General features: G+C 36.7%; 1 protein-coding gene across 9 annotated transcripts in view; it reads right to left on the bottom strand.

The window, feature by feature from the left end:
- Positions 1–10,510: 10,510 nt before the first annotated feature.
- The window catches only part of LOC134741031 (neural-cadherin), a 456,653-nt gene continuing 445,293 nt past the window's right edge, over positions 10,511–21,870 (bottom strand). For 4 of the 9 annotated variants that reach the window (XM_063673761.1, XM_063673760.1, XM_063673763.1 and 1 more), the window contains exons 18-22: positions 20,914–21,155; positions 18,561–18,761; positions 16,542–16,766; positions 11,902–12,978; positions 10,511–11,838 (exon numbers count right to left, since the gene is read on the bottom strand). In XM_063673761.1, coding sequence (XP_063529831.1) covers positions 12,872–12,978; positions 16,542–16,766; positions 18,561–18,761; positions 20,914–21,155 — 775 coding nt within the window. In that variant the 3' untranslated portion in view covers positions 10,511–11,838; positions 11,902–12,871. Of the gene's footprint in view, positions 11,839–11,901; positions 12,979–16,541; positions 16,767–18,560; positions 18,762–20,913; positions 21,156–21,361; positions 21,598–21,870 lie in introns of all 9 variants that reach the window. The other 5 variants (XM_063673764.1, XM_063673765.1, XM_063673766.1 and 2 more) reach the window with 3 other exon arrangements.

The raw sequence follows: 21,870 nt of genomic DNA, 5'->3' as shown, positions 1-21,870 counted from the left end.
TATGTGGCATGTGGCTGCCCGTTTTATCTTAAATGAAAACAGATTATAGCGTCATGCACACTGTAACTGCCTCTTATTGAATCCATTGCGTTTGAAATGAATGAAATACTTCCGTTATATTTTTCCAATAATCGGCATCAAACTGATTGGCTAGCAATTTATTCATTACACAGATGCAGAACCATTTTACGAGTTGCAAAATGGCGTTAACCGTAGTTATAAGTACTTACAATCAATCAATATTTACGTAGGTATTATGTCACACCTGTGTTAACCATGAAATATAGCTAAATTAAATATTATTAAAAGGAAAATCACGTTCAACGTGGTAACGCGGCTAGTGTGATGGGCACCTTTGCGCCAGGGACAACTTGGGGGGGGGGACTTTTTGACTAGGTTTAAGTTTAATCTTAAGTTATTGAATTACTTTTATTTTTGTACTGACATTTATTCAATAAATTCTAAAATATCAATATATATATGGAAAAAAAATCACATTCAGTGTCCAATTTTTTAAATACAATAAAAATGGTTAGTAGTGCCAGATATCTAAGTAAATAGTATAGTACCAAAGACCTGATATGTAACTCCGTATAAGATGAATACAGTCTAAGGAAAAAATTTAACGTGCCTCGGAAATCAAGAAAATTTGATTCTCGCACAGATGGCACTACCACCAATACCAACATTTGGCCTATTCTCGGCTAGATGGCGTTGACGGTTTCGTTTGCTATTTAACAAATTTTAACACATATCAGTGAAAGCACATGGGTCAAAATCATATAAAAACTGTTTATCTACACTACATTCAGGTGCCCACTCGTCACTAAAACATATGTATGTGGTATGTGCATATAAATGGCAGTCCCGACGTAACGCAATCCAATTTCAGACCTGTTCAATTGCAATGAAGTTGGTTAATATTATTATGAAAAAGCATTTAGCTGGTAAAGGTAGGTATTTGATACTGGAAGCCGTTCTTAGTAGATTCTTTGGCTACCTGCTTTGAAAACCAATGCTAAAGTTGGGCCTGAAAGGCCCTGAAGTTAATCTGAGATGAACTTTTTAACAAAGTTTTTGGTTGAGATATGTAGATATCACTGCTCAAATTTTCTCAATTGAAGATAACATTTTGTTCCTGTAAAATATGTTTCATCTCAAATAATTAAATTTTTATTTAACTGGTTATAAAATAGGTTGGTATTACCCTCTATTTGCCTTTGGTCCGCTCGACAAAATTTGATATTAAGAATACGCACATGAATAACTGTATCAGTTTGAATTTTACTTAATTGTAAGTACTACGTACCTACTACTTGATACTTACATTAATATTTTACTAATTTCCATAAATTTCACGCCAACTTCTCAAATTGTTCTCTTAAATTTTGTTACACAAACGCCTTTTTGTTTGTTTTGATAAATGTCAGCTATAAATAAGCAATTACCGTAATATTATAATGTTTCGTTTCCTTTACTTACAATAAATTAGACTAGTGCTTGATAAATATATAAAATAAAATATCTTTATTTCGGAACGTTCAAAATTCCATACAATATTGTTAGTACTATCGTTATAGCTATGTGTTAGTAAATACATTAAAAATAAAAACAACTTTCCACAATAAATAAATAAAATGAATAAATAAAATAAATAAATAGGTACCGTAAAATCAGGTAACTATAGTCCTATAATACAACTATGGTCCAATTTTTGACGTTGACTATCAACGAGCCTTTTTAATTTGTACTCCATAGGTACATTTATTTTGTTGCTTAGATATACTAATGCTTTTTCTATATTAGGTACTCATTATAGTTTGAAAAATATTTATACATATTTTACTGGAACTTGAACTTGGACCATAGTTGTCAGTTGTGGACTAAAGTTACGGTAGGTAAATAACTAAGGTAAGTAGTTATAGTTGGTCAAACCAAATTGTCAGTAAATAAGAACAAAAAAACTACACTCATCCTTTTCTTTTGGGTGCTAGTACTAGTGTATGACAAATATAGTATGATTATCTCTGTCTATGTTTGAAATGAGACAGTCCTTTGACGAACTATAAGCTGCTTAGGTACCTACATAGATTAGTACCTACCTATAGGTCAGGCAACAAGTGCTCAAAAAAAGTTGTAGAGGGAAATGCTTGGAACACAATTTTTGACTCCGTAACTTTGTTTGGATTAGTTAGGTGAACATATCAAAATTCCCCGGCCGTAGCACTTGAGCCGGGGGGAGAGGGGGGTTTGAATCTGCCATTTTTCGCTTTTTCGATTATATCTCGGAAACTATGCACCTTAGCGACATGCGTACTTATACAAAATGAAAGTTAATTTAATTTATTACAAGTTTTATATCGAATCGAAAAACTAGACTAAATTAAACTTGTAGAAAATTTAATCAGCTTTCGGTTTGTGTAAGTAGTCATGTCGCTAACACGCAAACCCCCTCGGCCCCGGCTCAAAGGCTACGGCCGGGGACTTGATATGTTCACCTCCTAACTAGTCTAAACAAAGTTACGGAGTCAAAAATGGTGTTTCAAGCATTTCCCTCTATACCTTCTTATTGCTTGGCCTACTAGATAACTTTTTACACATAAAATGAAACCTACCTTAGTGTAGTAATGGAAGAGAAGACATAGGGATCATATACCTACGTGCTTATTTAAAATATACTATTATAGCATAACTAATAAGGTATTTAGACAGTCAATGAAATTGATAATAGGTACCAAATACATCCATCCCAATTGTAATAGCTACGATTTAATTGGCCCTGCTTGCAAGGTACAAATTAATCTAAATTACACAACGCCACATGCTTAATACTACGTATTAAATTCACGATCCCTATTTCCAAGTCGCGTAACTATGTCACATAGACACGCTGTTCATTAGATCACGCAATCCTACCTTCTTCACGTGCCAACTATCATTCTCGACAGAGCACATTCCGTGTGGTCGAATTGTCATCCATTATTTCCAATGTTAGGTATATTATTACATTTATTAGGTAATTGGTTAAAACTGACATTAGTAACATGTAGTCATGTACTACTCGAAAATTGCCTTTAGTACCGTTTGGTAACCAAAATTTCGTAACCAGCTACAGAATGGGAATCAAGCTTCCCAGCTTGAAGCCGGTTACGTAGGTTGGGCCAGCGTGTTACCGTTTGGTAACTAAATTTGGTGACTAGCTACAAAACAGGAATCTAAAATTCCCTATATGTAGCCAATTACGAATTGGGCCAGAGCGGTACTGTTTGGTAAATAAGTTTTGTAACTGGCTACAAAATGGGAATCCAAAATTACATTATATCAATAGGTAGGTAGGTTAGGTTCATTGGGTAGCTTCAAATGCCCGAAGGGCAAACCGCCCAGAAATAGACCGTCTAGTTAAGTTGTGAAGGAAATGTTTTTTTAAAAGGAAACAGTCCGACGACCTCCAACAACCGTGGCTACGAATTGGTAATTCAAAAGTCCCATTTTGTAACCAGTTACAACCCGGGATTTATTTTTCCCGTTTCGAAGCCGGTTACCAAACGTGGTCACAAATCGGTAATGAAAAAGTCCCAATTTGAAGCCAGTTACGAATTAGTATTTCTTTCCCGTTTCGAAGCTGGTTATCAATTTTTAGTTACCAAACGGAACTAAAGGGGCCCACTGACTATCAGTCCGCCAGACGATGTCGGCCTGTCAGTTGTTCGGAACTGTCAAATTTTTGTTCTAACTGACAGGCCGATATCGTCCGGCGGACTGATAGTCAGTGGGTCCCTGGGGAGCAAAATAGGCAAATTTACAGGTCCTGCCTACCTACAGATCCACTAAGATTAGTCTTAGTGGATTTTTGTATGAGTAGAGTATATCAGACAGAACAGGGGGCCGATTTTTGAATTTCGAGCGCTCGATTTCCTCACTCGAAAATCAGTGGAAAACGGCGAATTGATATTTTTGAAATACGTACGAGCACTAGAAATTGGAAATCTAGTGGTATTGATCACTTGTTTTCAATTATATTTAAATGCCTAAGTGAAGATAGATTGATGGGAACCACATAAAATCGAGCGCTCGAAATGCAAAAAACGGCCCCTGGTTCGTATTTAAATTGATAACACCCATAAAAAACTAAATTGATAAAATTTAAGATAACATCTGAAGTATATATGTACCGTAAAATCAGGGAACTTTAGTCCACAACTTACAACTATGGTCCAAGTTCAAGTTCCAGTAAAATATGTATAAATATTTTTCAAATTATATTCTTCTTTTGTATTTATTGTATTTTCTATATTAAATACTCTTCTCTTAGATCTTGCTTAGATTTATACCTATCTAAGCAACAAAATAAATGTAACGAGTACAAATCAAAAAGGCTCGTTGATAATCAACGTTAAAAATTGGACCATAGTCGTATTATAGGACTGTAGTAAGAGAGAGAGGGCCAATAGAGAGTATTCTCTCCAGGCGGGTGTTATGCCTGGGGACCGAAGTCCACTGAGAGGTAGTCAGAAGGAGTATATATAGTAAGTGACATTTGAAACTCCGTAACCGCGATGTAGGTTTCTAGCTAATTGCGTTCTAGCTCCCTAACGCCATCTGTTAGATGACGTTGACAGTGGCAGCTAGAGGATACGCCACAGGACTATAGTTACCTGATTTTACGGTAGGCATGTAATTTTCCAAACAATACAGTCACCGCACGACATAGGTACATTAGGTACCTACATATAATATTAGCTGCTGCCCGTGACTTCGTTCGCGTATCTACGAGTAGAATGAAAATTCCCGTGATAAAAATTACTTACCCTATGTTCTTTCCCTAGACCAAAGAGGATATAACATTGTAGAGCGGTACTGTCATAGTAAATTTTGTAACCACAGTAATTTCACTGCCATCTATCGACACACTTTAAAACTAAAAATAAAGATTTATAAAAATACGATAAAATGTATTTAAATATGGATAAATATTTTTTTATATTATATTTTTTATATTTGCATTATTTATTTTTATTATTTTGACCCATGTTCTTTCACTGATATGCGTTAAAATTGTTAAATAATTAACGAAACCGTCAACGCCATACGAGAGTAGGCCAAAGGCAGTGGCGCCATCTGATCAAGAATCAAATTTTCGTGATTTTCGAGGCACGTTTTATCCATCTATTACGGAGTTATATCTATTTTTGCCTAGACTTAAATCCCCATACCAAATTTCCGGTCCAGTAGATAAGCGTACACAGACAGACACTGATAGAGTTACTTTGGCATTTATAATTTAGTAGATAGGGATATCGAGGGGATATCTATTAGTAGTTGTCAATAGAACTTGCTAATAATGTAAACAAATATGACAGATTTAGTTAGCGTTTAACAAATAACCTAACATTTTTACGAAAGTTATTTTACCTGAAATATTAATAATTATCATTTAGTTTAACTAAAATTTTATATAAATAAAATATTTAAGTATATAGACTGTTGATAAGGTCATGGTTTTCCTTTTAAAGAGCGAAAATACGAAGTAATGAAGGTAGAATGGTTTGTTTACGCTTATTTGCAAGTTCTATTGACGACGACATGTAACTAAATGTTATGCGCGCTTTGTTTTCATACAACTCTGCAGTATCTGTTTAGATACAAGTCTGTGCTATATATAAGTCCGTATTAACCTTCTAAAGCCCGCGGGTCTGTTACACGTGCAAGGATTGTTCTATTTATCATAAGATAATTTTAGTAGGTATCTACATATAGGTATTATTTACATACACTTTACAAAGGGAATTGTGTCTGAACGTTAATAAACTCAACAATATTCGAATAAACAGGTATCCAGAGGCGCCTGTAATAGTACTCAGTTCAGGTAAGTTTGTCTAATTATAATGGAGCTAGGGTAGGTACTTATCCTCCTCCTACGTGGGCTTTTTTAAAGGAACTTGCGAATTATGTCCAATTTTCATAATCAAGAACACTTGACTTGAACTGTACTACCTATATTGAACTGTTTTCTTGATTGAGAGTATTGGGTACGATAATTGAGTTTTTTTTAAAATGTGAATCAGTCGACCGGACAGATCCGGTCCTATTACTCTTTACCTCTAAGATAAGAATTAGCTCTAAGATAACACGATAATTGAGAATGATTTCAATTTCTTTATAACAGGATCGCATTAGTGTGGTACCTCCTGCCGTAGCATATCACAACATTGTTTCAACTAAGATTTAGCAATCGGCTAGTTACCAAGAAAACATTTCTCGTTCCTAGTCACAATACAAGCGTCACAGAAACATTTCATTCAAATGGCCAGATCACAGGAGATAGGATAGCAATTTATCTCATGCGTGTCTCAGGTGTAGCGAGGGTCCAACGCTTTTACATCGATATTCATAGTATGTACGTCTCAGAGCGCACGTGAGCACAAATGTTTGGCTATCCGGGTATATGTAAATTAGGAATCACTACCTTCAAGACTGAGGATCTCGATTGACATTTTCCTTAGGCGCTGTGCAACATGAACTTTAATGCAAGACAATGTTAACTTTGACGAACAAAAGCACAATTAGGATACCTACTTATTGTGTAACAAATATTTTTCATGATAATTTTTGGGTTTCCGTACGTAAAAAAAATGGAACCCTTATAGAATAACTTTGTTGTCCGTCCGTCCGTCCGTCTGTTTGTCAAGACCCTTTATCCCGGGAACGCGTGGAGGTATCGAGTTGAAATTAAAACCATAAAGTATACTCATATCAAAAATCAAACTTTTAAGTTAACGTTAAATACGTTTTTTGCGGCATAACGACCGTTTATGCCGCAAAAAACGTATATTTCGACACTCAACGGAATCAACATTTATAGGGCAGGTACTTTTTTTTCCGTTGACCCAGAACTATGAAATTTGGCAAGTAGAGCTAGAAGTTCGCCAAAAAACGCTGCAAATGGTGTTAAAGCTATGAAAATCAACACGATTGATCTTTAGTCCATATAAATCAATTTGACCCGAAGCACCAAAAAAAGGAGAGGAGTTATGACATCATCTTTTTTTTGTATGGAATAAATGTTTTGTTCAGAAACCTATCGTGTGTGGTATTAAATGAAAGAGCATTCTTAGCCGGTTCTAAAAATATATCACATGATTACATTTCAGTCACGTGTTTTCAATTAAAATAATTTTTAAAACATACCTACTTTGTACTAATGTAAAGCCTGACGCGCCATGTTGCGGAATTTCATTGGAACAAAAAATTTCATACTAAACTGAACTGTCACCACATTTGCACCACATACTTAAGAATAACAGCGCCCTCTTGACAATGATCATATATTTCTGGTCGAGCTTTAATATCGACTTATACTGGGAAGAATCTTAACTTGTACAGGAAAAAATCTGAAAACTATAAATTTATAAGTTAAATTTGTACGGAACCTGCGGTGGGCGAGTCTGACTCGCACTTGTCCGGTTTTTTAACATCTTATTTTCTTATTAATAGTAGATTGTACACAAGAGCATAAAATAACCCATATTAGCCGAGGCAAATCGTGGGCCGATAATTCGAGGATAGATATATAGGTATATATATAATATATATATATATATATATATATATATATATATATATATACTAGTTATTATCTATACATTTGTGGCTTTCCATCAGAGAAGGGTCCTTATGCTTCATGTGCATTAGGACTTTTCCACAAAAAATGACCTTTTCTGATGAAAAGTTCCTTATGCACATGAATCATAAGGACCCTTCTCTGTCGAAAGCCTCATTTTGCTCTGCACTCTGCACGTTTGCCAAGAAAATACTTACCTATTGTTCGAACTCGAAGTACGATGAGCCGAAACGTCACCCAATTTATCTCCGGCCCCAAAATCCAACCCCAGCGCACACAGGCCCGAACCTACTACAGTGTGGCTACCACCAGTTTGGCACTGACATAATTTTTTGAATTTTTATTTGTTATTTTAATGCGTGTATGGATTTGTCTGAAATAAAAGCATTTTATTTTTTATTTATAAACGCTCGAGAACGAAATTTACTTTCTGTGCATCATATTACTCGTACTCTCATATTAGTGCGAGCGAGATGTATAGAAAGTAAATGACGTAGACGTTAGCGTATATGTCAGTTTTGACACTGTCAGTGACTCATGGTACGGTTACAGTTCGAACTGTAAATGCCAGGAAATGAATGCTCAAATAAGTTATAAGAGGGAAATGCTTGGAACACAATTTTTGACTTCGTAGCTTTGTTTGGACTAGTTAGGAGGTGAATATATCAAAAGTCCCCGCCCGTAACCCTGGTGCCGGGGGGAGGGGGTTTGAAGGTTAAATTTTTCGGTTTTTCGATTATATCTCGGAAAGTATGCATCTGATCGACAATGCCATTTATACAAAATGAAGTGATTTAATTTTTTACAAGTTTTATTCAGTCAAGTTTTTCGATATCTTGTATAGTTTTTGAGATATCCGCTCTTGAAGGTTTATTTGGGGTTTTCATTTTTATCTTGATTATCTACATCAGTGACGCTGCTAGCCCGGGTTTGGTACCGTTTTCGTACAAATCGGGGGTGCTGAATTCATTAATGGTATCAACATTGACACCATTCCTAAGTAAAAACAAAATTAAATAAAAAAAACCGCTGAACCGATTTCGTTGAAATTTAGTATAGAGATGGTTTGAGTCCCGGGACAGTACATAGGATGGTTTTTATAACCAAAATCAACTTTTGAGGGTGTGAAAAGTGGGGTGGAAGTTTGTATGGGGAATCAATAACAGCTAAACCGATTTAAATAATATTTGGGATCGTCTGTTTGTTTGATTAAGTTGAAAATGATAACAAAATGTGACGTTTTCAACCAAAAGGTACCACATTGTCGCTTGTTGATAAGGTTGATTTATAATTGAAGCTATATGGAAATAGTACCCTTTTGGTTGAAAATGGCACAAATGACTAACCTAAACATAAACAGTATTAACCTCAGGAATTCAACTTTGGCGAAGAAGCTGAATGGGGAATTCAGCTTCTTCGCCAAAGTTGAATTCCTGAGGTTAATACTATTTAAGTCACACCAAATTTCACACCTTCAAAGTATGATTTTTGAGATAAAAACTATCGTATGTCCTGTCTCGGGATTGTGTACATCTGTGTACCAATTTCTAACTAAATCGGTTCAGCGGTTTAAGCGTGAAGAGGAGTTAAAAAATAAAAACCAGCCAAGTGCGAGTCGGACTCGCGCACCGAGGGTTCCGTACTTTTTAGTATTTGTTGTTATAGCGGCAACAGAAATACAACATCTGTGAAAATTTCAACTGTCTAGCTGGTGACAGACAGACGGACAGCGGAGTCTTAATAATAAGTAATAGGGTCCCGTTTTTACCCTTTGGGTACGGAACCCTAAAAAAGGTATTTGTTAAAAGTTTATATGTTTTTACTTCGGAATAGTGTCAATGTGATACCATAAATGAATTTGGGACTCACGATTTATACGAAAACGATACCAAATATGCATGGCCTAGTAGCTCCATTGATGTAGATAGATATCAAGATAACATTATTGAGAGCCCCAAATAAATATTCAATAGAAAATGTCTCGAAAACTATTAAAGATCGAAAAATTTGACTGAATTAAACTTGTAGCAAATTTAATCAGCTTTCGTTTTGTTTAAGTACTCATGTCGCTAAGATGCAGTTTCCAAGATACGTGAAAAACCGAAAAATGGGACCTTCAAACCCCCCTCTGCAAACCCCGGCACCAGGGTGACGGCCGGGGACTTTGGATATGTTCAAACTAACTAGTCCAAACAAAGTTACAGAGTCAAAAATTGTGTTCCCTCTATACCTTCTTATTGCTTGGCCTAGAGTAAAATGGTCGCAGTTATTCACTTGATAGCGTAATAACTGATAATGTCAACTTGTCAACGTCTCCGACTTTCTATTAAGCGGTATTAAAAAGTGACAGTTGCTCTATCACGTCAATAGCAGAGTTCATCCCCAGGTAGCAAAATTACGTCAGCGACGTCTTAATGACGGCATTATTACGTTATAATGACGTCGCTGACGTCATGATGACGTATAAATGCTACTGGGGTCATACGCCTGATGTACACAGAAATCTTATACTAATATGTGGTTATTATAATTTTATTCGTCACTGAACTCTCTGGCTCACGCTCCTCCACTATGAAAAGGCAGTACTTCGTCAACTACACATGGTACTTACCGAAATACCTATGTCATAAGAGAATTACGTTCAAATCTGTCTTTTCTGTATACGCAAAAGTTAAGGACATGAACGCATGTCCACAATTTTAAATCAGAAAGAAACTAGTTTTGGCGACATAAGGCACAACCAGACATTAGGCTAGATTATCCTTAACTTTCCAATACACCAACGATATATCTTTGTCTTAACACACAATCTTAAATGAGGTAGATAACTAGGTATATACTTATATATATTACTAGCTTGAATCAGGTGATAAAAAATAAAAATTGCTCTCAACTTTTTTACATTTTTATTCATTCTTTTATGTAATCATCAGAGTTGTACAACTAAATAATCACAGTTGAAACAAACATAACTAGGTATCAATTATGTCTTAAACAATATGTGCACCGGCTCAGTGGCGAGCGCGGTCTCGCACCTTGTACTGAGTGCTCTGTCGTCGATGTACGTGTGCTTTGACAAGGTCTTCGCCGATCAGCTTCGTAACGCAGCAAGACAATTGCATTGTTTTAAATTAACAAAAACGCTGGAGAGCATTTGTTTTCGCTGCGTTACGTTAGCGGCCGATATAGACCACTACACGAGTAAGGGAAGTTCGTAGAACGCAGATGAGGTCGTGGTTGGCGCAGCTGTTACAAACGAGCACGACGCATAAATTGTGAATACCAGTTGCAGTCACATGCAATACGCGAGTCATAACTAAGCTATCGCCCACAGCGGCCCCGACCGCGACCTCGGCGCCGAACGCTTCGGAAAACCGTGAAAGTACTACCGAGGACAGCAATGACCTAAGAGGAGCTGGGTGAGCGTAGAGTACGCACTGTAGTTATATTAGGTCAGAAAATTAAAAATAAACAGTTCCAAAAGCTTATAATTATCGTATATTGTAAAAGGCTGAAATACAAAAACGGACTGAAAACACTATTTAGTAATTCGTTAATATGTATGATTACTGGCAGTGTAATGATAATGTAACTTAATAAAAATGATGCAGCTCTGTTTATTAAACTATACTGTAAGTATTCTTATATGAATAATAATTAACAGGAATTGCTTTAATATTATTATAGTTGAATGATATCTAGAAGTGTTCGTATCGTGTGCAAACTATAGGGTGGACTTACAGTAAGGTAGTTTATAATTAAATAACCGAATCTACAAAAATCTTAGGCTTTCAAACGCATAATAAAATCAGTCATTTTAACACAATTCAGTATATATTCTAAAATTTACACTGATCGTTATTCGATGTCGAGGTGAGACAGTCTATGGAAACATTATTAGGTAGATATATTAATGTACTATAAATTCTTAAAAATTAATCTTTAAATTAGTGACTTCTAACGGTTCCCAATAACTATCTCACATCAAAATCGTTAGAATAGAATTCTAGCACAACACTCTTAATAAGTTATTGATATTTTCCTAGGTGCGACTAAATTTATTTATGTAAATATACGAATAAATAAAGTGCAAACACTTAAGTCTACCATCATTAGCTGTATCCATAGGTTGCTAATAAATTGGCACAGTCCCATTCATATCCGCGCCTCGCACGCACACACTCACGCCTCACGCTCGCTCGCAGCCGTCGCGTCGCCTGCCGCACCAGCGCACCACGCACCATGCACGCACGCACGCACACACGCACGCACGCACGGACGCACGCCCGCAACGCAAAACTCTCTTCGAACCATGACTATGTATTCGTTACCTACGATTTCCAGATACCTAACCTATTATTCGCTAATACTACACGGAGACGTTAGGAAAGGAACACCATAGTTACTGTACAGTTTATTTTTTTCTTATAATTATAGTTGAATTACAATAAGTTCCATATTTCGCTAGGATAGTCAAGGGTAGTCGTGCCTAGTGTAACATTACATTATGTACATCCCTCGAAAATATTCCACGAGTCGAATGAGCGTTTTAAACTCGATCGTCCGAATGGACACATTAATTAATTCAATCACTATTATAAAATATAACATATTCTTTCACTATTATAGTGATGTTATGCGGAAGGGCCATATTATTAAGTGGTATCACGTAAAGCTGTGGACTTACAAAATACTCGTATAAATTATTCACATGTATATAGCACACTATCTACAAACACCCACGACCCAGGTTCACGCTGGCCCTTCGGCAAAAATCCGCTTAACGCAATAATTTCCAATACCTAAAATACTGACTCATAGTATGGCTAACTCGAATAAAAACTTATTTATCAAATATTTGGTGAAGATACGTTTACATTTTATAAAAAATGTCGCAATTAAATATCTAAAATGAGTACTTAAAGTTACGTTAACTACAAATAAAGTTGTATAAAATTGATAAGAATAATTATTAAGTCCGAGTGAGAGCCGAGATATTAATTAGTCCCGCACGTTTATTTACAAATGCGACTCCGCGGATACGGGGAGGAGATAAGCTCCAAAGATTTATGTACCTACTCATTTCTCGTACGTCTAGTACAAATGTATTCGACACCACACTCGTGTTTTCAATCGCATCTCGAACTATGAAGTAGGTAGGATGCCGGCAATGCAGTTGTGCTAGGCGGATTGACTATGTCTTATTGTAGGGTGGGAGACAATTGACTAACGTGTGGCTCGCGCCGGCGCCTACAGTTGTTCGTCCATGTCGGGCCCGTACATATCGGCCAGCTTGTCGAAGCGGGGGCCCCACGCGCCCAGGTAGTCATACTCGTGCGTGTCGTCATCAGTACCTGCTGACAATATTTCTTATAAGTTTTAGGTGCCTAAAATTAAATAACCTAAAATTCTCAAATCTGAAGGGCATCAGCTGGTATTTCCTCTTAAGTCACTCTAGTATAAATAAACTACTATTATATTGCACACTACTGTAGTTAACTAAAGGTAAGCTATTCCTTTGCCAGGTTTCCCTAATTAGTCTATTCCCGATTTCTAGTAAATTGTATATATTTTCTTTGGATGCACTTACAATTAATAAATAGGTATAACAAATATGGGACTTATGGGAGCAGAAGCCAAAAATCACCAGCCAGGCAACACTAATAGATTAAAACATTGCCTACAGAGCCTCAAGACGTACGGGAAATTGATGAATTGATTGATCGCTCGCCTTGAAGTTTCCTAAACAACACCGAGTGGAAACACCTTGATATATTGGAGACTATTCAGCTAAATTTTATAAATAAATTTATCACATTTAACATGTACCTTTTTCGATGTACCTATATATTCTGAAATACCTACGTACCTACGAACCGCCGGTGGTGATTTGATACAGACTTCAATAAGCACATTCAGACCCGTTTAAAATAAATTCTGATAAGCTCCATGGATGAAAGAGTTTGTCGAAAAACATTTCATTCCATTTCATTTCATAAAAACGAGATAGTACTACAGGCACTTTAAATCAGGTATTTGCAACAAAGTTTCATATTTAAACAATAAATAATTTTACGTGACAACGCGATGTACATGTACCTACAGGCAACATCAATAGTAGAGGATGAAACAATACGCCATAAGTATTTGCCACCCTCGAATACCTACTTTCCCAAATAGGGATATATTATATCTATAGTTCCCGTTCAAATCAATATACATTTTACCTAAGTATTATCTAGGTATAAGAACAAATTGTAAAAATAATTTATTTCAAATTGGTCACAGTCACAGTCTTATTGTTCTACGTATTTTATAAAGACATATTTTTTGTTACGTTATTAGAGAATGGTTAATACTTTTGAGGCATAGTATGATCCGCTACTTTTGATGTTCACTGTACCTACTTGTTATTTACCTACATTGGAACCCGGATGAGCTTTTTCCATGAAACGTCTGTTGATTTTGGAGGTTGAGTCTTTATTTTATTCCTTTAGGTGCCTATATATTAGTAAACAACACCTGAAGGGCTCAGACTACCGTTAACGAATTGTTTAGAGAGCGCCTAAGTTTTACAGGCATAATTAAATGCTAAGTAAGGTCAACCGGGGCAAATGCGTTACTGTTTTTTTAATATTTTTATGAAATATTTAATAAGTGTATTGAAATATTCTTTTGCTGTGTGCTGTCATCAACTCTTTGCCAAGATAATTCGTGAAGTAACTTTTTCGTCCCGCTATAATTAAAATATATGTGTTTTTTTTCCGAAATTAATACGCCAATTGGGTAAATTGCTCGAGAGAGAGGAGTGTTAGGGTTGGCAACGCGCATGTAACTCCTCTGGAGTTGCAGGCGTACATAGGCTATGGAGACTGCTTAACATCAGGCGGGCCGTATGTTTGTTTGCCACCGACGTAGTATAAAAAAAAATTGCGTCTTTTTAAAACAACTTACTTTACGATAAGACTTTTCAAACCTCATGAAACGTGTTCAATTGTTCATAATACAGTATTTTAGAAGGTCAATCAATCAATATCAATACAAGGGGCCAAAAACAGCAATTAACAACATCAAGTAGAAAATAGTATAATTTGGTAAAATGCGTCCCTAATTTGTAGACGGATTTATCCAAACCTTATTTTCAGAGACCTTATTAGTCGATTAAAAAAAATAATATAAAAACAAAAAAACCGGCCAAGTGCGAGCCGGACTCGCGTTCCAAGGGTTCCGTACATTACACAATTTAAACAATGTATTTTTTATGTGAAACGTGCGTGAAATGTCTTTAAAAACCCGTAGGGGTCGGATCAAAAACTAAGTAATTAAGTCCGACTCACGCTTGACTGCGTATTTCTAATAGGTTTTCCTGTCGTCTATGGGTAAAGATCTATTTTGTGTATTTTTTTCGAAATTTTTGACCCAGTAGTTTCGGAGATAAAGGGGGGAATGGTCATTTTTTGCCTAGTTTCTTCTCAACTGTTTATCGTAAAATTATAAAAAAAAAATTTGATATGTAACACGAGATAGTGTGAAAAACTTTATTTTTTAATTTTCTCATTTACCCCCCAAAAGCGGCCCCCATGTTTAAAATTAATTTGTTTACATTACATGTCCGTTTTTGGGTCACAAACTTACATATGTATACCAAATTTTAACTTAATTGGTCCAGTAGTTTCGGAGAAAATAAGCTGTGACAGACGGACAGACAGACAGACAGACAGACAAAGTGATCCTATAAGGGTTCCGTTTTTTCCTTTTGAGGTACGGAACCCTAAAAATAGAGGTTTTAGGCGAGGTGGTGGTTTAAGGTTGGTGCGGGCGAAAGTGTTTCTGCTATATTGCAAAGCTTGGCAAGCAAGAAGCAAGCCCCGTTCCACAGAAAAGCTACCATTAGACAATTTTGTATGGTCGAAGGGCTGAAATTTTAACTTCGCGAGTTTTTCTACTGACGAAAATTTCTTGAATAGCTGCTAAAACTACGTATCAAGTATACTGGCACAACTACGTATCTAGTAAAAAAGTTGTTGACCACTGACATTGCGGCAAATGCGTTACATAGACGAAATTACCTCAACATTATTGACGCATTTTGCCAAATTAAAAAAATATCCTCCAAGAATTTGACACGGATTTTATCCAAAACAAATATTACCTACCTACTAAATATTACCAAATATCTAAAGAAAAACAATGTGCCTAAACGGATTTTGTTGACTTACCTCATGCACCGTGTAGGTTTGGGGTGAAACTAATTCTCAAAATACCCAACTATTTGAAAACGATCTCTAAGTTACGTCACGTTACGTGTTGTCCTCCAAGTAGTTTCTGGCCTTTTACTCTAGATGGAGGGAGCTGTAGTAACTAATGTTGTTTAAAAAATAACTCGACGCAATAAGCCCATAGTGGCAATTACCCCGGTTGACCTTAATCCCAAGAACGTGTTAGGTATAACGAGCGGACATTGTAAATGTTTACTAGGGTGCATTAAAACCTACTCGTAATCATAACGACAACTGTTTACGTTATTTAAATTATAAAAAAATCAATAAATTCGCATTTAGGTAATTATGTAAGTACTTAAGTTTTTTTTGACATGGGTCACAAAAATCACCCAGACAAATACAGTCACTTGTGAAGAATTCGGAAATTGGCAGTAGGCAGTAGGCCAGAACGTACACAGGTAAGAACAGCACGGAGATAAATACGGCCTCTGTTCTCGGTGCAAAGAATTATTGATAGAAAGAGAGGTGTCTAAGAAATAAATTAAACAGAACAGCTAAACTAGATGGCGCTGAACGGTACTGAGTTAAGTCAAATTCTAAGCACGAATTAGTCTTAGACTTCACTTTGTCAATGAATATTTTGTCATAAGAAAGTTGAGGTGGGAATAGAGGGAAATAAAAAGTTATAAGAGTATTACCGGAGGCGAGGCTGGAGAGCGAGCCCGCGGTGCTGCCGCCGCCCTCGTACGCGTAGTTGCGCAGGTCGTCGAATGGCGGCGCGTTGGGGTCGCTGTCGGCGCGCCGCTTGTGCTCCTCGATGAACATACCCACGTTGGTCTCGCCGGGCAGCGGCACGGGCCCCACGCCCACGCCGACACCCACTCCCATGGGCCCCACCCCGAGACCGACGCCCATTAGCGGATCTATTCAAAACAAACATAAAAATGCATCAGTCTGTGTTATTCTACTTCTACTAGGTATGAAGTGGTCGATGACATTTTTATAATCGCATTCGAACTTAACAAAAAAAAACTGTTATTGATTTACGTCATTACTGACATACCTAATATATACCTAATATACATACAATAACATATTATGTTATTACGCGTAGTAAACGCAAAGCATCCCGCTCGCTCGTATCGATTTTTAAGAACGAGCGAGATGCACTGGCGAGTCATGTTAAAATATTAATGTCAATTTAAAAGTTAGAATCGGGCTCCAGGGTATCGCTCTTTACAAAACTTTTTGAACTTCGTAATTCGGCAGATATTCTGATTGGTTTGTAGGTCCTAACCTAATATACAGAAAAATAAAAAAACTTATAAATTAACTAATTTTAAAACCATTCCGTATAAAAATATTGAGCCGATAGTGCTCCCAGAAGACTGCGAAGTGGCCGTTGAAATTATTACCTTTGGCATTCTTTGTCATTATATTTATAAGACGCTGTATTTTATAATTGAGTAGGCTTTCTGTCATATGAAAAAATCTTAAACAAAATAATTTAAACCCAAAAGTAACTATTACCCTTGTGGCCTTGTCTATACTAACTACTCGCGTTTAAATGTAGGTATTAAACACTCATTACCTACTGATCTCGTACGAAATCAGTTCTTTGGATTTTTATTTACGAAATACGTTTGTGGTTTAGAATTGAATAAGCCATGTGGTGTCCCCCAATGACATCCGTTCCAATTTTCATAAAATATGTACTAGAGATTTCATTCGAAAGATAACACGAGGTTTTATTGTTATGGGCATTCATGCGTCGTTTTGATGGCAATGCAATATATAATACTACATTACCGTCAGCAAAAATGTTTTTCCTTGCAGATTAACATAATCCACAAAAATATAGCTGATGGCGGTTTTTTGGTTCATGTCTATTCATTATAAGTGTACCTATAAATAATTATTTATAAAAAAATTACAGTGTCTATTTAGATATAATAAAAAAGTTCAAGATTTAGCCTTGCACAAAAATGTTATACTTTTTATAGAATTATATGTACCTATAAGAAAACCCTTTTCAGGATTTTTTTTGTACTCCTTAGACCAGAACAATTAGGTAAAAAGGGTTCAGCTGGTGGATGGAGTAGGCTGTTTTGTGTACTTTCTAGTAATAGGCAAACGGACCTCTAGATGACGTCAGTGAAAAAATGTTTCGCCGACCCTCTCAAGGTTCACTTTAAGCTTTTATGCAAAGCCTGTTTATTCGAACTTGATAGGCGTCTCTTCTCTTGTTCGGGTGCGGTAGAGGTTTTTAATAAATTCGCGGAAATTAAACGTTCCTTTTAATAGGAGTAGCAGCAATAATCGATTGCAATAATCTATTTCTTATTTTGTTATTAAAAAGATAAAGTATGTTTTTACATCCATATACCTACCAGATATAGAAATACGTATAATGTAGGTACGATCAAGAGTATAGGTACATGCCAAATGTATATTATATATTACATCATAGATAAAATAAGCATAGGTATGGTAATGGCGGCCGAAATACTACTAAGTACTATTGATTGCAATAAACAGTTATGACAGTGCTTAATACGTCGACAGCTATAAATAATTAAGGCTCATTTCAAAATCACTCTGAAAACCTGAATATCATTGTATGTCTGTGCACGACCTAAACTCTTAGGTACCTATATGAGATCCACAATAACTTTAGATGAAATAAGGGAAAATAGTCTTAATAAATAGTAACTTACAGGGCAGTTTAGTCGGCGCGTCGGGCAGCGGGCCGCCTATGGGTATCTGCAGGGGCGTGATGTCGAAGGCCGTCATGTCATCCTCGCCGCCGCCCTCGTCATCGTAGTTGATGATGTTCTCGCGCACGTCGTCGTCGGGGCCCGGGTACTTGATGTGCGCCTCCCGGCGACGGTTGTACACCACAAACACTAGCACCAAGACTGCGGAACGGGACATAGATTAAAATACTATTTCGCAACAAATTGATGTAGCAGTGACAGTTTCATAGTATGTACTATTGTAGCGGATACATAAGTAATTACGTATTAAGGATCAATAGAAAACCCACTGCGGCGCACGCCACGTAGATACCAATGCGTGCCTCGAGGGCGAAATCTAAACAAGTTGTGCGAAGTTAATTTTTTTTTGCAGTTTCAAAAATGCGTATTGCGTGGCCGTGCGCCACATTGGGCACACTAAAATAAGTAATATATCCACTTTCGAATGTTAAAATCACTTCGTTTAGAAAAAATGGCCGGATTCATTACAGTAACTTACTAATCCGTACGGATTGCAGTACAATTCGATTCAAACTATAAAAGAATAGAAGGCGCTGAAGAGGAATACTAAGTAGCTCAAGTTTAATTCAGATCTCGAAAAAGGTGAAATTTAAGAAAAAGTGGCAAATGCTTCTGTAACTTCTTCAGTTAGTCCCCGTCGCGGTATAATTAGGTTGGTAATAATTAATATCCTCTGATAGTTGAATATTTAAAAAACGAGTCAATTAAATACCTAAGTCAAACGCTAGAATAGATAACTAGGTAATATTAACGCGTTATATTACCTAAATATATTAAAACGGGTCTGCACCGGTCCGCCAACACGTGCTCCCGTTAAAGATGCCCCTCGTTATGGAGCAAAACATGTCGGGCAGTCTTCGATTTACCATACGTGAGTGCCCCATTTATCTATCATAGCTCTCAATGTACATATTATGCCATACGATTAAACAAATATAGGTATTTAATATGTACGTGTCTCTCGGAAGTTGTGATATTATAATTGACGCATTATTTGTACAATAGAAAGTTTTCGCTATAGTATATACCTACAATGAAGACAGGATGATACAGTACGCACAGAAGTGAAACAGTAGATACAAACTTACTTTCATTGCTTTGGACTAAAATTTAAACTAAGTACAACAGGAAGTTCCACCACACCGAGTAATAGTTTCAATAGCAAGATTAATCTGTTGACAAAATCCAAGAACAACAATAAGTTTTATTATAAATGGGATAATTTCACTGCGTATTCGTAGATCCGACCTCAATCCGAATATACTAACTTTAAAGTCGCTTGCAGTCTCAGTTTCTACGTTATTCTCGTAAAAGTAATATCACAAATTTCAATTGGTCATATATTTCCATGACAAAATAGCAGATATAACCATTAAGCTTTTCGTTCTTATCTTTTGAGTGCTTCTATATTTACGACGGTATTGGTAAGAATCGACCGTTAAATGATACCATTATGAAATTTAAGAGAGGTGTTTAGTTGTCTCAATTGCCCTACGATATTAAACAAATGGTCGGTCCTGTAAAATTAATTTTTTCAATAATGTATTTAGGTCAGTATCTCAGTGAAGCTCCTGCCTTCTTTTAAATCTACGGTTAATTTACTAATCATTTGATTTAGCTAACGGTACGGTGATACCGTCAGTAGTTTTATATTATTAAATAATACATTGATAGTTATACAAACATACCGACAGCCATATTTTCTTTTTCATTTTATGGAAACTACTTACTAGATAAGTAACGGATATGATGATGATGACAAAATAAAATTGAACAGCGAATATAAATTTGTGTAGATTTTTTGTAACGAAAGATTCTTATTTTCAAAATATCTACACACATTCATTGAGTTTCTGGTAAGTTCGTTAAAATAGCATTACAAGAATACATAGTACGAGTATTTGTATTTTAATTAAAACTTTCATTATGTACTCGCTTTTTACAAAGTAAAGTCGGGTAAGACTATCACCGCGCGGGGCAAGACAAACACTTGTATGGAATCCTCATACTGCTTGTCTTGTCCCGACCAAAATAAACTATGTTCGTCTTACCCCACTACCTTAGCTTAACACAAATAATTTAAATTTAAAGTATCATGACCCGATGGTTAAATCTTTTCCTACTTGTCTAAATGCTAGTGCTGTCCTTCATAAGCCTCATTTATCGTTTTAACAATGAAGACATATAAAATGTTAAGTCCCTAACATAGAATAATCGAACTTAACAGGAACTTTGAATAATGTAGCAGAGAGACAGTTTGAAATAAGCATGCATACTAATGAATAAATCTTACCCAAAAGCACAAACAAACAGACAATGATAGCTATAATGAAATCTCTGGAGGGCGTGATGAATCCAGAGGCGAGGAGTTCTAGTTCGCAGTCGTGGCCGGTGTAGCCCAGCGCGCAGCGGCAGTCGTAGCGGCGCGCCGGCTCGCGGTCCACGCACGTGCCCCCGTTCAGGCACGGGTTCGACATGAGGCACTCGTCCACGTTCACGCAGCCGTTGCTCGCTCTCGTAGACCCGCCGGGACACCTACACATCTAGCGCGTTACCGACTCGCCTCCGCTTGGGTAGGCGCGCGCACTGAGCCTCCGACCGACATGCACTACTCTAATCGCTAATACGACAACTATATGTACACAAAATACGTGATATATGTAATAATGAATGGAAATGATGGTGCGGATATGGAAGTGCGATGGGAGTCTGCTAGTGGGACACGACACGTTAGTGCTCACTCATTATAATGAGAAGGCAGACGAGGATGGCCGCTAGCGCGCCCATGCTGAGCTTGAGCGTGCGGCCCTCCTGGATGAGCTCGCAGTTCTCGCCCCAGAACCCATCGGGGCAGAGGCAGCGGTAGAAGGGCTCGCGGTTCACGCAAGACCCTCCGTTGCGGCACGGGAAGTAGAGACACTCGTTCTTGTCTACGCAACCCTTCCCGTCGCTCGACAATACCAAACCTTCACCGCAACTACACACCACAATATACGATATAGTCAAAGCAATATATTCAATCGATAAACATATGTATGTGTCTCCAAACATTGCTTTTTTTCAGAAATTGTAATTGTAAGTGTAATACAATTGTGTTGTAATACTAAGTGGAGTTGAATTGAATAACTCATCAATCATATGTATCTTATAAAAAGAAAAAAATTAACAACATATACATACGAACGGAAATGAATATTTAGAATGCAAATGTGAAAACTTAGTAGTAGGTAGATAAGGTTAATTATTTTGG

The sequence above is a fragment of the Cydia strobilella genome, chromosome 4, assembly GCF_947568885.1.
Source record: "Cydia strobilella chromosome 4, ilCydStro3.1, whole genome shotgun sequence".
In the NCBI taxonomy this organism is placed as follows: Eukaryota; Metazoa; Arthropoda; class Insecta; order Lepidoptera; family Tortricidae; genus Cydia; species Cydia strobilella.
The sequence above is the reverse complement of the archived record's forward strand: the minus strand, read 5'-3'. Positions and strand labels throughout refer to the sequence as shown.